The sequence below is a fragment of the Camelus dromedarius genome, chromosome 7 (genome assembly GCF_036321535.1).
Source record: "Camelus dromedarius isolate mCamDro1 chromosome 7, mCamDro1.pat, whole genome shotgun sequence".
Taxonomy (NCBI): domain Eukaryota; kingdom Metazoa; phylum Chordata; class Mammalia; order Artiodactyla; family Camelidae; genus Camelus; species Camelus dromedarius.
The window spans coordinates 47,180,207-47,202,300 of NC_087442.1; the positions used below are offsets into that span (position 1 = coordinate 47,180,207).

The 22,094-nt window shown below is 37.1% G+C and overlaps 1 protein-coding gene across 1 annotated transcript in view; it reads right to left on the minus strand.

Annotated features, from left to right (window-relative positions):
• Positions 1-22,094, minus strand: part of DNAH11 (dynein axonemal heavy chain 11) — a 280,424-nt gene that overhangs the window by 34,680 nt on the left and 223,650 nt on the right. Inside the window, exons 66-69 of the mRNA XM_031455028.2 lie at positions 12,653-12,857; positions 6,942-7,106; positions 5,120-5,260; positions 178-348 (exon numbers count right to left, since the gene is read on the minus strand). Of these exons, the coding sequence (XP_031310888.2) occupies positions 178-348; positions 5,120-5,260; positions 6,942-7,106; positions 12,653-12,857 (682 nt within the window). The remainder of the gene's footprint in view (positions 1-177; positions 349-5,119; positions 5,261-6,941; positions 7,107-12,652; positions 12,858-22,094) is intronic.

Consider the following 22,094-nt stretch of genomic DNA (forward strand, 5'->3'; position numbering starts at 1 on the left):
CTGCTGCACCAGGACCTTACTAGAAAATAATCATATGCTCTGGGACAATCCAACTCTCCTCACGCCACCAAGGGCTTCCAAAAAAGGTGCCTGCACTTCCCTTCAGCAGAAGTACATAATAAACAGCGATGTGTGACTTTGGTCCTGGGGATGCTTTCGAGTGACTGATTTCCTCACCTGAAAAGCCATCTGGGACAGGAAGGTGAGTTTGTCCTTCTCAAACAGCGCCTGGCTGGTGTGGAGGAAGACGGCGTGAGTTATGCTCTCCATCAGGACTGAGATGCGCCCCTGCGTGTCGTCCACCTTGTCAGCCTGCTCCATGGCTCTGTGGAACAGCATGTTGAAAGCCTGGGGAATTGAAGTCACCTAACGTTAAAAGGTGAACACTGACGGCTGGAGGTCCAGCTAGTCCCAGTCACACGGGGCTACACTTTATCCATGGGGAGAGAGAATAGGACGGGGTTTTTACGAGAATTACATGAGCTCTTACAATAGCTCCTGGCACATGGTAAGTGCTCACCGAAAGTTTGCCGCCATTATTAGTATTTTTAACATTATTTCATAACATCTAACCTCATTTCCTCCCTAGCCAACTGAGTTGTATTGTCCTCTTTCTTATTCATGCACTTTTAAAATACATATTTTTTAATTGTCATAAAACACACAAAATGTTTTCCAAAATATTTTCTTCTTGAAAAACACTGTTAAATAACAACTCACTAAAAAAACTCATTTCATAATAACTTCCTATTTCCTCTCCCCCAACCCTTGGCAATCATCATGTTACATTTTGTTTCTATGAGTTTGACAACTACTCTAGATCCCTCATATAGTGGAATTATACAGTATTTGTCTTACTTTTTTAATTCTGGGGTTTTTTTTTTCAGTTTTTTGTTTTTGGAGGGGGGAGGTAATTAGGTTTATTCATTTATTTATTGTTAATGGAGGAACTGGGGATTGAACTCAGGGCCTCGTGCATGCTAAGCACTCATCCCGCTGCTAAGCTATACCCTCCTCCCCAGTATTTGTCTTATTGTGACTGGCTTGTTTCACTTAATTTAATGTCCTCAAGGTTCATCTATGTTGTAGCATGTGTCAGGATTTCCTTCTTTTTTAAGGCTAAATAATATTCCATTGTATGTACATAGCACATTTTGTTTGTCTGTTCATCCACTAATGGACATTTGGGTTGCTTCCACCTTTTGTTTATTGTGAATAATGCTGCTTTGAACATGGGTGTACAAATATCTCTTTGAGACCATATTTCAATTCTTTTGGGTAAATGTCCAAAAGTGGTAACTGCTGAATGATATGGCAATTTTTTGAGGAACTATCATATTGTCTTTCTAAGTAACTGTTCTATTTTACAATCTTCCCAACAGTGCACAACAGTTCCAAATTCTCCTTGTCATTGCCAATACTTATTATTTTCTGTTTGTTTTTTTTTCAGTAGTGTAGCTATCCTAACAGGTGTGAAATGGTATCTCATTGTGAATTTGATTTGCATTTTCCTAAGAATTAGTGATGTTGAGCATCTTTTCAAACGCTGGTTGGTCGTTTGTATATCGTCTTTGGAGAAAAGTCCAGTCGAGTTCTCTGCCCATTTTTTAACAGGTTATTTGAGGTTTGTTTTTTTTTTTTTCTTTTTTGCTGTTGTTTTTCACTTTGTGATCCCCTTTGATTATCTCTTTACTTTTAAAATCACTCTTAATATTTGTTTATTACTCTATTCCACACCTTAGTAATAATTGGTCTGTATTTTTACACATATCTCTATATGTTTAAATATATAGCTAATATATCCTAATATATAATATGTAAAAAATATATATCTATATAATATAGATTATATAAATATATATTATAAAATATTATAGATTATGTATTATAGATAAATATATATCTAAAATAGACATACATAAAATATGAATTTTTTTGACTGATGGACAGGGACCAGAGACCACAGACTGATTTGCTTTGAATTATGTATATTTGAGTGAAAGTAAAACCCTAAAATGAGAAGACAGAGTAAATATTTATAAGAAGGTATTAACAAAGTACTCATTTGACGTCTACATATTAAAATCAGTTTTTGACTTACACACGATAAAATATACCCACTTAGCATACAGTTCAATGAGTTTTGACAAATGTATATACTTTAGTAACAATGAGTGCAATCAATATGTAGAATCTTTCTATTCAAGTCATCACAAAAGTTCTCCTGTGCCTCTTCACAGTGCATTTCCACATCCATCCCCACTCCTGCCCACTGCTGAACTGTGTCTGTCACAGTAGATTCATTTCAGCGTCATAGAATGTGTACTTGTCGGTGCCTGGCTTCTTCTCAACATGACTTTGTGATATATCAATGTTGTGTGCATCAGTAGTTCCTACTTTTATACTGTGAGCAATATCCCACTGTATGCAGAAATCAAACTGTGTGTCCATTCACGTCTTAGTCCTTTGGGTTGTTTCCAAATTTGGGCTATTATGAATAAAATATATCTATGAACATATATGAACAAGTTTTTGAGTGGACATATGTTTTCATTTCCCTTGGGTAAACACCTAGGGTGAAAATTTAGGATCATTTTGTAAGTGTAGGTATAACTGTATAAGAAAACTGCCCAAAATCAGTCAACCATACATATGTGGGTCTACTTGTGGACTCTCTATTCTGTTCCATTGATCGATGTATTTTTCTTTAGATAAATTAGTGTAGTAAGTCTTGACATCATGTACTGTAAGTCTTAAAATTTGTTTCTCTTTTCAAAATTATATAGTTATTTTAAATCCTTCGCATTTCTACACAAATTTTAGAATCAGTTTGCCAGTTTCTGCCAAATAAATCTTCCAGGATTTTGACTGAAGCTGAATTAAATCTATAGATTAATTTGGAGAGAACTGGTATCTTCATAACAGGGATTGTTCCAAACCGTAAACATGGTCTCTCTCTCCACTTAGTTAGACCTTCTTTAATCTTTTTCAACAATGTTTTGTAGCTTTTAGTATACAGATCTTGTATTTGTTTTGTTAAAATTATCCCTAAGAGTTTCATGATTTTAGAAGTTACTGTAAATAGTATTGACTTTTTAATTTTATTTTCCAACTGTTTGTTCCTCATATACAGAAACACAATGAATTCTGTATACTGACTTTATATCCTGCGATGATGCTAAAAACTCACTTCTTAGTCCTAGTAGCTTTTTTGGGTAGATTTCTTATAATTTTCTACATACATGGTCAGGTGATCTGTGGGAAAAAACAATTTTCTTTCTTTGTAAATTTCTGGGCCTTTTATTGTATTATTGCACTGGCTATAACTCCAGTGCAGTGTTGACTAGAAGACATCCTTGCTTTGTTCCTGATCTTAGAGGAAAGCATTCAATTTTCAACATTCAGTATAATGTTAGCTGGAAATTTTTATAGATGCCCTTTATCACATAGATAAGTCACCATCTATTTCTAGTTTGCTCAGGATTGTTTTCTACACTAGGTGTTAAAATTTGTTAAGTTCTTTGTCCACTCCCATTGAAATTGTTATATGGTTTTTGCCTTTTATTCTATTAATATGAAGAATTACATTGTATGATTTTTAATGTTAACTTGCATTCCTGGCATAAATTCCACTTGGGCATAATAGATTGTGCTTTTTAAATGGGGCTGGATTCAATTTGTCAATCTCGTGTTTAGTCGTTTTTAAAAATGCTCATGATGGGAGTTGCTCTGTAGTTTACCTGAAATACTTTAGTCTAGTTTTGGTACATGTGCAGTCCTGGGCTGCTTTATTATCCACCTCCTACACTGTGGCTGTCCTAAAGTCCAGCCCCACTGTGCTTCTCAGAATTTCTGCACTTGTTCCATCTTGACCCTTTCTCTTTATTATGCCCACATCCAATCCACCTCCAAGAGCCAATTATTTGAGCTTCAAATCCTAAGTCTGTTCCACGTCTCTCTGAGTCTTGTCTCCCTGAGTCTTTTGCCGTCACCTCAGTCATCTGCCTACAACCTTTCAATGACTTCTATCTGCACACACGCTATAATCCAAACTCTGGGCACAGCCTGTGAGACCTCGTATGATCTAGACCCTCCTACCTCTCAGGACTCACGTGTTGCCATCTTCTCCCTTACTCATTACCCTCCAGTCACATAGATTCATTCACTACCTCTAATCTCAAAACCTTTTTCATGTCTCATACATCCTTATTACCCCAAACACTCCTTTCATGGCTAAATGCTACTTAGCCTTCAGGAATCAGCTACAATCTCACTTCCTCTGAGAGGTCTTCCCTGAACCCCCAGTAAAACAGCCCCTCCATCCCTATGATTCTCTCTTATGGTACTTATCACTTCTACACACACAATCACTTCTACACACACACACATCCATATATCCCCACTCATATCTGTGTTTTTCCAAATGGTGCATTCAGTAACCAGTCCAGCACCTGGCCCTATGATTGACTGCAATAGCTATTTAAGAACTGACTGACTGAATGAATACTGCCCAGAGGCAGAACCTTACAAAGAGAAGAGCAGAGGCTTTGGAATCAGTCATAGGTTCAAATCTTGACTCTTCCAATTACAAAACGTGAGTTCTTCAGCAATATATTTAAAAACTCAAACTACTAGTTTTTTAAATAGGGATAAAATAATACACTTCATTGAGATATTTCAGGCATAAGAATGAACCAAAGTATGAAAGTGCCTTGCATATAACAAGGGCTTAATCAAGAGTTATTCTCACCTTTTCTCTATATCAAAATAAAATGGGGAATCCTTTTCTAAGACACCCACACTGTCACAAATAAGGTACAGGAGCCTCAAGGAGAATTCCCTTATTTTTTATAAACTCCTTACCACTCTGTTTAAGAACAACTACGTATTATGATGTCACAAAATTTAATTATCTCAAAGCCTTATTGAAAATTATAAATGAAAATTATTGAGAAAGTGAGGATATTGTTTACTTGTTTGTTTTTTGTTTTGTTTTTTGCTAGCCAGATCCTCATGACTCTTTACTGGATGCACCAACTGCTTAAAAATAAATTCTAAACTTCCAGAAACAAGCTAAATTCCTGATGTTAACATTTTTCCTTAGCTTAGTCACCATTACCTCCAAAGAGAATTGATAGATGGGGTTGATTTTCCTGAGGTCATTAATAACAAAATAGAGAAGAGATGCTCTTGCTGCCACTGGTCTGTAACATTCTCGGGCCGCGTTGATTTTCCTCTCATTTTCTTTGGCTTCAGTCACCTACAGTGGGATCAAACAACATAGGTAACTTACTCTTCATGTTCTCTATATGATGGAAGTGACATATCTGAAATGAGAAATGAGTTGTATCAGAATAGATAACACGTATGGCATCTATGTGCTTGAGACTTTCTAAGAGGATTAAATTCTTATTTTAAAATAATTTTTTTTTACAAGCTGAGTTTTAAATGAGAGTGGACATAACTCGAGCTATATTAAGGTTACCAAGTAAACAAACCTGATTGCTTTTGGTTCTGCAGAATTTATTCTGAGTAATGTCACCTTCCTGCCTCCCCTCTCTCTTTCAGGGGTTAATAACCCAGCTGTATCACCTCCCAGGGATAGCTCTTAAAAGTCTGCTGGGTCGATTCAGTGCCAACAACTTTATTAGTCAACAAGGTATACAAAAGCAGCCAAGGTCAATAAAATATCCAATAGCCGTGCTTACGAAAAAGCCTTCTATATGAAGACTCTCATGAGTGTCTAATTCTGACTTTGCACCAGATCATCCATATGCTCATATATTTCCATTTAGTTTATCTTTGCATTAGCCTCTGGGTACATTCAGAGAGGTAATTAAACACACACACCATCATCAACCAACATATTCATTTTAATTCAAGACAGAAATATTTATTTCTTCTCTCTAGGACTACTGCTGGTCTTAAAGTTTTATAAGATACAGTATTTATTCAACCTTTTAAAAATAAACTTGATTCATCCTATTTGTATATAAAAGGAAATAAAGAAAATGTACAGCAGAGAGGGAAGTCTCTACATGGCAATATATTAGGAAGATAGGAAGAGACATCTTAAGAGACAATTAGAAGTTAACTTCAAAGCTAAGACCTAATTTACTTAATTGCTCTAATCGTTACCATCTTAGGAGCCACTAGAATTCACTCACTTAAAAGGAGAGAGTAATTTGGGATTCCATTTCCTTGCTTAACTTAAGACAAATATATTGGATGTGTGGTGACACAGCCCTGGCTGGGTAATTAATAGATTACTTAGTAATGAGGCTATCCCAGAAAGCAAAAAAGGGTTCCTCTCATTTTGAAACAACAGAATTTTAAGGATTAGCGGCCACCTGTGAAAGTCCAAAGTGCATGCACAAGGCATCTGAGACCCATGTTGGACGTTCAGCAGGAAGTCCACTAAATGAAATCTTTTCTGGCTTTTAGGAAATGTCACTTTCCCAGAGTGAATAACGAATTTGAGCGCAGCAGCAGATCACCCCTTGCTCAGTCTCCCAGCACTAAGGCCTGTAAACAAAACTTTAGCTCTAAGTATTTCTCTACAACGTACAAGAGACCAGGAAACCTGTGGTGAGACTGTAGGATGTCAGTCTGCCAGAGCTGGATGCTAAGCCTTTTTAGATTTTAGACCCTATACGACAGCAGGGCTCAATTTTCTCCAAATTTAGTCACTCAGAAAAAAATAATAGCCTGACAGAGTCCACTTTGAATGACTGGATCTTTGTTGAATTAGGAGAAGCACAAATTTAACCATCTCTGTCTCCGTTCAGAACCCCGCACTTTTTAAGGGCGGTTTATTAAAAGACCTGAATTCCACAGAGTCGGTCCTCTTAGAGAAAGGGCCAAGTTTGATTACGCCTTCACCCCAGCACTTCATTCCATTAGAGCACTGAGACCTGCAGGGAGCCTTTGCCTTCTCCTACCTTGTGCTCTATCTCGGCCGCAGTGACCTTTGTTGCCTCCAGTCTCTCTACCAGCTTGGTGTCATCTAGAAAGCTCCCCTCTGCCGCAGAAAGACGCAGAAGAAGGTCATCCTCCAGGTGCTTTAGCTCTATCTTAAAGTCATTTTGGTGCTTCGTCAAAACCAACTAACACAAACAAAAAGAAGTGTCAGAAATGGTGGTTAATTCATATTTTTAAGCATGAATGGATGAATTCTTCATCCATTTCATGGAAATCATCCATAATAAAACACACTTAGCATTAAAGCCATACACATAATTTTAAAAAATTCAGAAGGCATGTTAAGAGTTGGTTGCAATCCAGGGTCCAGAGTATGACCATGTTTCATAATCATTTAATATCATGAACCTGTAGGAAGAAACTTCTGGTTTCTGCTTCAAATCTAAAAAATGAGAAGTCATTATTCTACTCACAGCAGGGGAAAAAAAAGCTAATTAACAACTCTTCTTACATCTGTCAGAGAACTGAGGTCACAGGGCAAATATCACCTTGAAAACTGCAGAGATGGGTGAACACAGACAATCACAGCTTATCAGGAACATAGTCACTGGCTAATAACTGCAGGCAGAGCTTGAGAGTTAAACTCCAGGGGAACCAGTCTTAGGGAGCCTTCCAACTTTTGTGAGTTTACTTTCAGGAGACCCATTAGGTTCTCACAGTGAATATCATAAAAAAAAATCTACTCCTGCTTTGGGCAGGGAAAAGGGAAAAGCAACCATTTTGAAATACGTCCAAAGGAAATCAACCATTTAAAATATGTCAAGAACTTTCTGTTCACTTAACAAGAGCCTGTCCTCAAGGGAAATTACTTTATTAGAGCCTCATCTGACATGGGAGGGAATAGGGGTTGACTAAACAGCTCACACAGGGGAGATAAAAACAAATGACAAGAAACTCTTCTGAAGGTCAAAGTCCAGTGACTCAGCCCTACTAGGAAACCCTGAGATTTAACCAGAAGCTCATAGGATGCTTCCCATCCACAATGCCTCACTACCACATCACCAGGCTGTGAGAGCTGCCAGACACAGATTCTACTAGAATAGGAGCTTCTAGGGAAATCTAAAGACAAAGGGAGACAAACACAAGGATAGGAGAGGAAACTGAAGACCAGGACACAAAACAGCTACAGCAAACATGACACACAATTTAAATCCCAGCCATATAAACATAAAACTTCACACGAAAGCTCTAGTTACCTCAGTTCAAACTATCCAGTACATCATGTCTGGCTTTCCACAAAAAAGTATAAGGCATGCCAAAAGGCAAAAACAAACAAAAAGCCCCCAAAACAGTCAGAAGAGACAAAGCAAACCTCAGAACAAGACTTGGGTATGGCAGGCATGTTGGGATTATCAGACTGGGTGTGAAAAATAACTATGCTTAATATGCTAAGGGCTCTAATGCAGAAAGTAGATAACACGCAAGACCACACGGACAATGTAAGTAGAGAGATGGAAACTCTACAAAATAATCAAAAGGAAATGCTAGAAATAAAAAACACTAACAGAGATGGAGAATGACTTTGACGGGCTCATCAACAGATTGGACACAGTCAAAGAATCAGTGAACTCGAAGATATGTCAACAGAAACTTTCCAAACTGAAAAGCAGAGAGAAAAAGAACGAAAAAAAGGGAAAAGAATATCCAAGAATTGTGGGACCATCACAAGAAGCATAACAGACACATAATGGGAATACATGAAGGAGAAGAAACACTGGAGGTAATACTGGTCAAGGAATTTTCCAAAATTAATGACACTCACCAAACTATAGATCGAAGAAGCTTACAACATAATAAGCAGGATAAATAACAAAGCATGACACCTATGCATATCATGTTCAAATGACAGAAAACCAAAAACAAAGAAAAAATCTTGAAAGAAGCCATGGGTCGGGGGCGGGGGAAGAAACCTCATTTATGGAGAAAAAAGGGTAAGACTTACATGAAACTTCTCTTGAAAAAACATGCAAACAAGAAAAGAGTAAATATTTAATTGCTGAAAGAACCCCCCCCCCCCACCAGCCTAGAATTCTGTATCCTGCCAAATTATCCTTCAAAAGTGCAGGATAAATACTTTTTCAGATAAACAAAACCTGAGAGATTCTATCACAAGTAAACTTGTCTTAGCAAGAAATTAAAAAAAATTTCCTCAGAGAAGAAAAATGATATAGATCAGAAACCTGGAACTATATAAACAAAGGAAGAATGTTAGAGAAGAAATAAATGAAGCTAAAATATTTTATTTTTCTCACTCTAATTGAGATAACTATTCAAGATAATAAAGCCAACAATGTATTCAGGGGTTATAACTCAGAGGTAAATGAAATGAACAACAACAATGTTATTAGGGATGGGAGGGAGGAAATGAGAATATTCTGTTAAAAGGCGTCACTATCCATGAGACAGTATAGTGTTGCTTAGAAGTTGATTTAGATTAGCTACAAATGCATGTAGCAAATGCTAAGGAAACCACTATTAAAAAAAAAAGGAGTATAATATATATGCTAAGAAAGGACAGGTACTAGAATCAAAAAATGCTCAATTAAAATTAGAAAAGGCAAAAAGAAAAAAATGCCAAGGAACAAATGCAGTAAATAAAAAACAATGAAAAATACAGTAGGTATCAATCCCATTATATCAATAATATCTTTAAATGTGAATTGTCTAAATACATCAATTAAGAGAGATGGACACAGTGGACAAAAAAAGACCCAATCACCTGTTGTCCACAAAAAAAATTCACTTTAAATATAAGACACAGCTAGATTAAAGGTAGAGGGATGGAGAAAGATGTACCATATTAACACAAAGGAAAAGAAAGCTGGTGCAGCTACATTAATTTCAGACAAAGTAGACATCAGAATAAGAAAAATTATTAAGAGCAAAGAAAGGCATTACATGATGATGAAAGGGTCAATTCTCTAAGAAAACATAAGAATCCTTAATCTGCATGTGTCTGACAACAGAGTGTCAAAGTACATGAAGCAGAAACTGACTAAACTGCAAGAAGTAGACAAATCTACTCCACTGCTGGAGAACTCAAAAGCCTGTATCCATAATTAACAGCTCTGGCAGGCAGAGAAAATTAGTAATGATATAGTTGAATTAAAAAGCACCATCATTCAACTAGATATAATTGATATTTATGGAATACTTCATCTAATAGCATCAGAATATACATTTTTTTCAAGCTCACATAGAATATTTACAAGATAGACCAAATACTTAGCTATACAACACAACATACCTGAAAAACTTCAAAAGAATAGAGATACAAAGTATGCTTTTAGAAGGCAACAAAATTAAGTAAGGAATTGATAACAGAAAGATAGCTAGAAAATTCCCAAAATGTCTGGTAAACAACATACTTCTAAATAGCACAAAAGGAGTCTTGAGAGAAGTTAAAAATATTCTGAAATAAAAATGAAAATGTAACTTATCAAAATGTGTGAGATGCAACAAAAGCAGTGCTTAGAGGGAAATTTATAGCACTAAATACATGTATTAAAAGTGAAAGATCTAAAATCAATTACCTAAGCTTTTACCTTAAGAAACTAGTGAAAGAAGAGCAATATACACCTAATGCAAGCAGATAAAAAATATATATATATAAAACTGGTAGAAAAGTAAAATGGTGTAGCCACTCTGAAAACAATCCATCAGTCCCTCAAATAGTAAACACAGAGTTACCATATGACCGAGCAGCTCTGCTCCTAGGTATGTACCCAAGAAAACTGAGAAATATGTCTGCACAACAACCTGCACAAGAATGTTTATAGCAACATTTAACATCATACACAAAAAGTGGTAAGAACCTGAATATCCATCAACTGATGAGAGTATAAATAAAATGTGTGTCTATCCAGACAGTGGAATATTATTCAGCCATAAAAATGATGAACTGACTTGTGCTATAAAATGGATAAACCTTGAAAGCATTAAGTGACAGAAGCCAGACACAGAGGCCATATATTTTATGATTCCATTTATATAAATGTCCAAATAGGCAAATCTATACAGACAGAAAGAATAATGGTTGGCAGGGGCTAGCTGGGAGGGACAGGGGAAGTAACAGCTAATGGTATGGGTTTTCTTTCTGAGGTGACCAAAATGTTGTAAAACTGATACTCTATGAATAACGTAAAAAGCACTGAATCATATACTCAAAACGAGTATATGAATTATATCTCAAAAAACTTATAAAAATGGGGAGAAATATTATTATTTCTTAATGGACACATCGAGTGTGTATGTTTTATTGAAGGAGAACAACATTTTAGACAAATTTTATTTGTATGCTGCAAAAAAGAATGATGATGACATCAGGAGAAACTGAAACGAGGCTAGGGGTATACAGGAACTCTGTAATATCTTTGCAGCTTTTCTGTAAATCAGCTTAAAATTATTCCAAAACAGAAAAACATTTTTAAAAACTGCTTCAATTAAATATGTAGGGGGAAAGAGGCAAAATATTGATACTTATGAAGCTGGATAATGATCACAAGGAGATTTATAGCTATTTACTGTCATATGTTTGAAGACAAATTAACCAAACTGTCAAGTCTTTTGAAAAAAAAGAAAAGGTACATGTACGTATGTTACCATGACAAGACTGCTTTCTTATATGGTCACATGGCATTTCGAATATGGACATGGTCCCTTTCTGTCTTGGTAGTTCGTGTACAAGGCACACACCTGTGGTCCTTTGAACCCTGGGCTGTGGATCGCTCTCCTGGCATGACGCGACGCCTGCCTACAGGGAGACCTGCAAGGAGAACCGTGCCCACTCCACTCTGCCTTGCTTCCAGGGCCGTCTTTGCCCTGCTCATTGACTGGTGCAGAAGTAAATCCAAGTGAAGGCAGTCTCAAACTGAGTCTGAACATGCATGAGAATCCCTTGCAGGGTTTGGTAAAGCAGATTGCTGAGGCTACCTCCACAATCTTTCATTTAGCGGGATCTGGGCTGAGATTTGTATTTTAGGAGGTTCCCAGCTAATGCTGCTGTTCCAGGAACCACCGTTTGAGAACCACGGAGTTATATTAAGAATGGCAAACCTTTTCCATAAAGGGCCAGATAGCAAATATTTTTGGCTTGGCAGTCCATACAGTCTCTGCTGCAACTACTCACTTCTTCTATTGTCTGCTTCCTACATCTTTAGGCTTACTGTGCTATTTTCTTGTTTACTGCATTCAACACTGCACTTAATTATTTTCAGTATTTTTTCTCAGTGTACTTAAAGTCATACATTTGTCTTTAAATGCCACTCTAACCAGCTGCAAGCCCTTTTTTACTCAACCTTATTCCATTACTCCTCTTTTTCCTGCTTTTGCCCTGAATAAATGGGTCTGCTATCATCCCACCTTCCAGGGCACATTCCCGCTTCCCGAGCTCTGCTTTCCATGACTGATGGGCCTCTTTGCTTGTCCTCGTCACCTGCATCAAACAAGACCCACAGCTAGCCCATCTCCTATCTGGGGCACAATCGTACTCCTCCCTTTGTCAGAAGTATCCTTGAATTGCTCCTTAACTGTTCACATACATCCTCATTTTCTCAGTTAGGTTACAAGACCCTGGAGGGCAGGATTCTGATCTTACGCGCCTGTGTCTGGCACTCTAAGTTGTGCACAGCAGCCACCAAATAAATGCTGGGGGTGATTTCATCATTTTTACCTTAAGTTTCTCCAAATCTGGCCTTTCAATACTGACAACCTCTGCCAGCAGCTGGGCTTCGAGACCATCTTCTGTGACCGTGAAATTGAGGAGGGTTGTCTGAGCTTGCAATTCTGGCTTGTAGTGAGGATTTGCCAGTTTTGTGTGGAGGATAAGGTGAAAGTTCTGGTTAAATTCACATTCTTTATCTCCAATCTTGATATACCTAAAGAGAATAAAACACAGACATTCAGGAGATTCCCATGAACCATCACTGATATTAAGGTGTCATTTCATTCCTGTATCCTGATAATACATACAGGCTGTAAAACCAGGTGTTCATGATTTTTCAGCAACTCTCCATTTTCCTAAAGCATAAGAGGAATAAGAATTATACCTGTATATGGTTACATTTCCTTATATGTAAAATGGTAACAGCAGTACTCACTTCATAGTGTCACTGTAACAATTACATAAATAAATCGTATAAAGAACCTGTAACAATACATAATAACTTCTATTATTATGCCTTCTGTGATTAACCTTATATCAAACATTGCTTCTTTAAGGGCAAAATGAAATACGTTATGTATGCATCTGTATGTACACATGATACATACATACAGATTTCATTTTACCCTTAAAGAATAGCAACGTTTAACATAAAGTTAACCACAGAAAGCGTAATTTTATATATATATATGTGTGTGTGTGTGTTATATTATATATACACTGTGTGTGTGTTATATTATATATATACACACACACTTAAAATTTATCTATAGGAAAATGCACATATACTTCAAGTTACCTCCCAGTACTCTGGGCACTGGCTCAAAAGGGAAGTTGAGGAAGCCTGCTGTGTGGAATGCATGGGCAGCATTCTTTTCTGATCACTGCACTGCACCATCTTAGTTTGGATGTATTCCTCCCTTCTGTAGTGTCTCAGAGAAATGCCAGGTCTGTCACGACTTTCCATGATCAGGTTGCATTTCCCCTCATTTGCTTATGCATTTTCACCGGGTTTGGATTCATGCCCCATAAACTTCCATTTTTAATCACTAGCCTATGTCCCCAGATGAAAAGAGAATTTAAACACTTTTCCACTTTAAAAATGTAAATTTAAATGAACACTGACTAAATCAAGTCTAGAATTTTCACTGTTGTTGTCTAATGGGACAGCTCACTATGGCAGGGTTAGGAACTGAGGTAAGAAGTCAGTTTAATTTTGAGGTTTGTGGGGGTAGGGTAGAATCAAAACAAGCCCCTAGCAGGATGACTAATATATTTGAAAGTTATAGGTGTTCAGGTCTCAGGAAGAGATCCCTGGAGAGGAGGTGGAGAGCTCCATCTGTAAAGGGTCAGAGTATAAGTGTTTCAGGCTTTGTTTGCCACATCCAGCTCTGCCATATATTCTTATTTGTTGCTGACAACTACTGAAAACCATCCTCAGCTCTTGGGCCACTCACTGACATAGAGAACAAACTTATGGCTACCAGGCAGGAAAGAGGGTGGGGAGGGATAAATTGGAAGTTCAGGATTTGCAGATACACACTACTATATATAAAATAAACAACAAAGTCCTACTGTACAGCACAGGGAACTATATTCAATACCTTGTAATGGCCTATAATGAAAAAGAATATGAAAAGGAATGTCTATATATATAACTGAATCACTTATTAACACAGAATTGTAAAATTAATTGCAGAAATTAACACAACATTGTAAACCGACTACTTCAATTTAAAAAAAGAAAAAGAAAAGAAAGCCTGCTTGCCCATTGCAAGGATCCTCTCGAGGATCCACCGGCTAGCGGTATCAGCGTGACTTCCTCTCAAAGCAACAGCAGCTAATCCCACTGGACTTCCCCAGAACGCCGAGTTCCAATTTTTCCACTCAGCCACTACACAGAACTGTGCTTCTTTTCCCAGGTTTTCAAGAAAAAACAGTGGGAGATTGGCCAACGTGGAGCATGAGGTTCTGACAGTCTTGCTTCTGGGTGCAGGTGGTAAAAGCTTTTAACTGGTCAAATACGTATTTAACCAAACACCTCAGTTAAGCCTCACTCTGTAAGGTGGCTCAGAGACAGCTCAGTGGTTCTAAACGTTCCTTGCACACCTACATATGCTGTGAGGTATTCTCATACCCCACTTTTGAAAACCAGAAATCTAACTGCTTGAGGGACAGGTCTGATTTTCTCTGTGAAGAGACAGTTAATTGTGGAACTTCCTACGCTGACAGAAGAGAGAAGGATGTCTGCTTATAAAGCTGGTTTTATATTTTGCTCTGAAACATTATTTTGTAGGTTGACATTTCCCAGGGATAGTAAATTATCCTCAACTGGGGCATTTATGATCTATGAAAGGCAAAAACTGCATAATGACTCAGTGGGTTTTATCATCGCTGCTAGGTTAATTTTTGGTTAATCTCCGATCTGGGAAAATTAAACGGATTGCTAGTGCTCTCTCCTGATTTGAAGGATCCAAAAAACAATGGAGTTAACCAGAGGGGTGGGAAAAGCAAACACTCACTGTGTTGTTTCTCTAAAAGACATGAGACCAGAGGCTGTAACTTCCAGAACACAGCAGGCAGCTCCGAGTGCTTGAGAGGCAGCAGCAGGTGTGAAGGGCACTAAAACTTGGAACTCTACTCTCTTAAAGCAGTGGTTCTGCAGCTGGAGCTCCTGCTTCCCAGGAGCAGGACTCTGGCCCCTGACATCGCATCACAGTGAGAAGCAAGTGGGGCAGGGATCTCTGAATCTGGGCTGGAGTTGCTCCCAGAGAGTTTTCATTCATCCCTCCAAGGCAGTGAGCTCCGCCTGCTCTCTCTTCTCACTGGCTGAGAATTGCTGGTTTGGACATGAGAGACTGAGTGTATGAACTCAGAACTGAAATAAAATCGTTTTTTTTCCCAGTACAGACACCATGATTTAATTGGATAGGACACAGGGTGAGCTGTCAACATTCTGCCTCACCTAGCAGTATTGTCATTTTAGAGCCAGAAGGGACCCTAGAGATCATTCAGCTGATTCCTTTTTATGGACCTGAAGAGTTTACGACTTGTCCAAGGTCACGTAGCTTAGTGGCAGAGCTGGGACTAGAACCTGGGTCTCCAGACTCCTAGTATAAAGTTCATTTCACTGCACCACACTGCAGGTTAATATGCCGTTTGGATGGTGACAGCTGGTAACCCCAGCCTTTGTCGACCTTTCTAACGATCGATCACAAGAGAGTGTTGAGAGAATATGACTGACTCAGTAACAATCAATGGCCACTAGAGAAAAAATATAAAGACACATCTCAGAGAACAAGCCCTGGTGACCTGTGGTTAGACATTCTGTCCTGTTTATGAAAGAGAGTAACACTGATTATCGACGATTACTCAGCACTAATCAAAGAGCTATGATTTCAGGTAGTTATTTTCACAAAGTGAATTACTTAATTTACAAAATTTTAAAAAATAAATTACTCAATTTACATAAAAGTTTTCTATCTTCTGGCTTTCAGGAAAAGAAAATATAATACTTAAGTATGCCAAAAATGCACATTAGTTAGCTGAATGAATCACTGTATAATAAAGATGCTCACCCACAAATTAATGATCAATTTAGTTTTCCATGTGTCAGGTTTGCATAAAAATCAGGTACGTGAGGGGATTTCAAAACTCTTTCAAAGTTTATTCACAATCCTACCAAAAGTTATCCTGGGATGATATCCTGGGATGAAAAGATTTGCAATTTCTTTAAGTCATGAAACGTCATTACTATTGTGAAGGACTGATATGCAAATTACATTAAAATACTTGAAAATGATTTCTTGGCGAATGTTCACAGCATTTCTGATATACGGGGAAACAGTTCTTCTGATTATCAGACTTACCTGAAAACCAGAATCTCTGCAAATGGAGAGGCAGCATCATCTCAACATAACCAAGAAGAGAGTGAAATCTGAGATTACAGTCTGGATTCCTTATTTCTAAGATACATGTCTGGAAACTAAGGAAATGTCTTTCTACTTTGGCCCTCTTCCCAAGATTTAGTGTAGCTACTGTTGAAAATGTCATCAGTCTTGGATCATAAAAACTTAAATAAATTTCTCTAGTGGTCAGACACCCTAAGTCCGTGAACAAACACCCTCATACCTTTTTATTGCCATGTAAAACCAAACCTGGAAAAGCAGCACCTTCAATTGAGAATAAAGATCTCCTTCTGTGGCAGATCAAAGCCTTTACTAGGAGTGGCTGCAGGAGATCTTTGTTTTTGCAAAACCTTTCTCACAGTGCTATTTTTCAAGAAATTTCTGAAGAGGCTGTATGACTGACTATATTGCAGGTTCGCACTCTAGGATGGGCAATTCAGAGGGCTAAGACGTTCTCTGAAGATGAGGGGTTCCATTCTCCCGGCCTCATCGGAGCAGATTTGTCAAGGAAAAGAGATAGCAGGTGGGTTTTGAGACAAGTAAATAAGATAGTCCCATGAGTTGGAGAATCAAAACACACTCAGAAGAAGAAAAATCCTTTTCAATGGACATCTAAAAGCCTTACTGCAGGTCCTGCTGTTTAAAATTAAAAGCTCCCTGATTAGACTTGTGAGCTCAGGAGCTCTGGCTGAGAACAGCCCAAGGGTCAGGTGCAGCTGGCAGAGGGCAGGTGTTACTTAGCCACCTGGGCAGGAAGGCCTGTGCGAGTTGTCAAACCTGGTTCCTGAAGAAAGCTGAAAGCTGCACAGCTGGCAGGACGTTCAAGGAAAGGAAGGAAAGTCCTGAATAGAAATGAGTTAACTGTCATGCTGCTTTATACAACCAACGCGTTCTTCTAAGACAAAAGCAAACTTCAATTAGAATTTTTAAATAAAGATTGAAGTTGCAAGAGTCCAGGTACCACTGAACAGAAAAATAAAGTTGAAGACAACCACAGCAGATTATTTCCCTTTTGAGATATATATATATTCACATACATATACCACACATATAAAACATACATATTGTATGTATTTCAATACATCCTTATTTAAACATTATCAGATACCATGAAAAATAAAGAAGTTCTGGTTTCATTTATTTTTTTTTTCTCTTCTTTTAAGAAAATTGCTTTTGTGAAGAAAAGAATCTAAAGGTTCTTAATCTGTGGCCCTGCTTGGTATTTACTTTCAGATAAAGTCAAACAGTGTTAGCAAGTTGACTGAGAAGAGGCAGGATCTGTAGACCCTGAATGTTACTCTTAAAAAAAAAAAAACCTTGGTGGAAGGATATAGCTCAGCGATAGAGCATGTGCTTAGCAGGCGTGAGGTCCTGGGTTTAATCCCCAGTACCTCCACTGAAACAAACAAACAAATAAATAAATCTAATTACCCCCCCCAAATATTTTTAAAAAATTAAAAAAATCTTGATTGAACTTAGGAATAGAAAGGTTGCTGGAGGTCTTTTCTGCAATTAAACTTTATTTTTTGGCTTCAGAAATTGGGAGAGACTAGACTGCTGAATTCTAGTATAGGAGGGTATGAAATAACTTGAAAATAAAAATATTCTTACACAGGGACATAATGAGAGAAGTACTTAACTTCAGAGTTTATTGAAAAATCTTAAGCTTTGAGCTCCAGACAGCACAAGCTATTAGTGTGGGATTTACTTTAATATGATTCTATCTTAAATTCCACCAAGACCTCATTCTAATACATCTATAATCAATGACAGAACAATCATATGGCATCAACTCCAAGAAAAGCAACATAATAATATCTAATAAACTGGAAACTTGCTAGCAGAAATGATTCTTATTAATTTTGGTTCAACTTTCAGGAAACTCAGTCATTATAAAATAAATACTCTCTGTAAAATACTGTCTCCCATTCATTTTATTATGTCTATAAAAACAGAAATTTATATCATATAACTAGTATTTCTATTAGTTTTAAGTTTCTTTCTAGGGAATGTTACTTAAAGACTATTACTAAAAGAATAATTACATGGAATTAAACATAGGATGAAGCATAAATTGTCTTGAAAATATTTGTATGTTCAGAAACAAGCTGAAATACATCTTGCAGTAAGGTTACTCCAGCTAAGATTAAAGTTCAAAAACACTTCAATAATATTTGGGGAGATTTGAAAGATTAAAGAGAGATAATTTTATGAAGATGCTTCACAGATCAGCAATTTCTCTAATATGTAAGCCAGTAAATTTGCTTTGGAAAAAGCATGTGTTGATAAATCTTCCCAGATGTGTTTTCTGTCGATTGATACCATAAGATATATTTTACTTAAAATTAGGATTGTCTGGAGTTTGGAGGATTTAATTATTTGTAATTACCCAGCTGTTGTCAGCCTGTGGCCATTTTATGACAGTGGTATCTACTATGTGGGTCAGGTTCAACTGTATATCTTCTCACAGATTTAATGTGCTATTGATGAAACCATTACCAGAACCAAATTAAAGTCTGGGCTGATGTATTGGTCCACAGGGAGCTGTCAGACATGAAAGGAGTAATTAGTATTCATTACTTCATACTCCACAACATTCCAATTATTAATTAACTTCAACTTTTGGACTCTGCTATATCTATCAAAAGCATTTTCTCAGACATTCATTATGAGGAAGAATAGACTAATATTGGTTTTTTAAAAAAGTCCCTGCAAACAAACAGAACTAAAATAAACAAAACCACCAGTAATAGCCAAAAACTTTCCCAGAGATGTGGCTTTCTCTCAGGAGTGTCAAAGTCTTACTCCAAGAGCACTTGGAGAAGATGATACAGTAAAGGCATTCTGGGTGAATGTACCAGCCTGCAATCCCTGTGGGTTGCTTCCTCCTCTTTTTCCTGTTTTTAATGCTATTTTGTCTTTACAATACAAAGGGAAACATATTTGTAACCACACAGGTAATTTGAAAGAGTAACATGAAAATGTAATGGCAGAAGGGGATAGAAAAAATCAAGTAAAATGTTCATTGTTGGAGATCAGAACAGAAAGATCTAGTAGAAAATTTACAAACATGTAGATTAGTATGGGATGGGATCAAGATAAAGTCATCATTTGTCTGTTCCTGATTTAACATTGCCATGGGGTATCTCAATGATTAAACAAAGCCAAATCAACATTTCCCCATCAGTCTTCTTTTCCATTATCTTTTCCTAGTTTTTATTTATTTCTTTAAAAGAAAAGTAATTCCTATTTCTACCCATCTTTTTTATTCTTTCACATCCCCTTCTATCTTGCATATGTATATATATTTTTATACATTAAAAAAAAAATTTCTTTCTGTCTTTTAAAGACTTTCATGAAGGAACAAGAAGCCATTTGCTTTGTTTAAACTTACTTCTCCTCAGGCAAAAACAATACAATCACTAAAATACCAAATTTTATTCCAAAGTACTTTTAAAGCTTTTAGAAATGGAACTGTTCTCAAAATTTCAAGGGTCTCAAAAAAAGAGGTGGGAAAAACAGGTGGTAGGAATAGTTCCTCATAGGAAGGGGAGGCTAACAGTATTAAATACAGGTATCTTTTGTATTATTAAAAAAACAGCAGAAGAATCAATATTGTTAAAATGGTCATACTGCCCAAGGCAATCTATAGATTTAATGCAACCCCTATCAAATTACCCAGGACATATTTCACAGAACTAGAACAAATCATAATAAAATCTATATGGAACCACAGAAGACCTAGAACTGCCAAAGCATTACTGAAGAAAAAGAAAGAGGCTGGAGGAATACCTCTCCAAGACTTCAGACAATACTATAGAGCTACAGTCATCAAGACAGCATGGTATTGGTACAAAAACAGACATATAGACCAATGGAACAGAATAGAGAGCCCAGAAATGAACCCACAAACTTTTGGTCAACTCATCTTCGACAAAGGAGGCAAGAACCTACAATGGAATAAAGACAGTTTCTTCAGCACACGGTGTTGGGAAAACTAGACAGCAGCATGTAAATCATTGAGGGTAGAACATTCCCTTACACCATACATAAAAATAAACTCAAAATGGATCAAAGACTTAAACATAAGACAAGATACAATAAACCTCCTAGAAGAAAACATAAGCAAAACATTATCTGACATACGTCTCAAAAATGTTCTCCTAGGGCAGTCTACCCAAGCAATAGAAATAAAAGCAAGAATAAACAAATGGGACCTAATTAAACTTACAAGCTTCTGCACAGCAAAGAAAACCATAAGCAAAAGAAAATGACATCCTATGGAATGGGAGAAAATTTTTGCAAAAGATGAAACTGACAATGGCTTGATCTCCAGAATATATAAGCAGTCATATGACAATAAGAAAAAAACAAACAACCCAATCCAAAAATGGGCAGAAGACCTAAACAAGCAATTCTCCAAAGAAGAAATACAAATGATAACAGACACATGAAAAAATGCTCAACATCACTAATTATCAGAGAAATGCAAATCAAACTACGATGAGGTATCACCTCACACCAGTCAGAATGGCCATCATTCAAAGGTCCACAAATGACAAATGCTAGAGAGGCTGTGGAGAAAAGGGAACCCTCCTACACTGCTGGTGGGAATGCAGTTTGGTGCAGCCACTGTGGAAAACAGTATGGAGATTCCTCAAAAGACTAGGAATAGACTTACCATATAACCCAGTAATCCTGCTCCTGGGCATATATCCAGAAGGAAGTCTACTTCAAAAAGACACCTGCACCCCAATGTTCACAGCAGCACTATTTACAATAGCCAAGACATGGAAACAGCCTAAATGTCCACTGACAGATGACTGGATAAAGAAGATGTGTTATATTTATATAGCAGAATATTACTCAGCCATAAAAAAGACAACATAATACCATTTGCAGCAACATGGATGTCCCTGGAGAATGTCATTCTAAGTGAAGTAAGCCAGAAAATGAAAGAAAAATACCATATGAGATTGCTCATATGAGGAATCTAAAAAAAAAGAAAAAGACAAATGAACATAAATACAAAACAGAAATAGACTCATAGACATAGAATACAAACTTGTGGTTGCCAGAGGGGAGGGGGGTGGGAAGGGACAGACTGGGAGTTCGAAATTTGTAGATACTGACAGGCATATGTAGAACAGATAAACAAGACTATACTGTATAGCGCAAGGAAATATATACAAGATCTTGTGGTAGCTCACAGTGAAAAAGAATGTGACAATGAATATATGTGTGTTCATGTATAACTGAAAAATTGTGCTCTACACTGGAAACTGACACAACATTGTAAACTGACTATAATTCAATTAAAAAAAAAAAAAACAGCAGAAGAAAGAAGGTTCCTAACTTAGTTCTCTTGAAGACTTCACAACACTTCCACACTACTGGTGAGCATATAAATTTGTACAAACACTGGAAAGCAACTTGGCATTATCTTTTAAAGCCTGTTGTGCACATACTCAACAACTCAACTATTTTACTCCAGAATAGAAACTCTGAGGAACCCCTCGCTGTGTGCACCTGTAGATGTATAT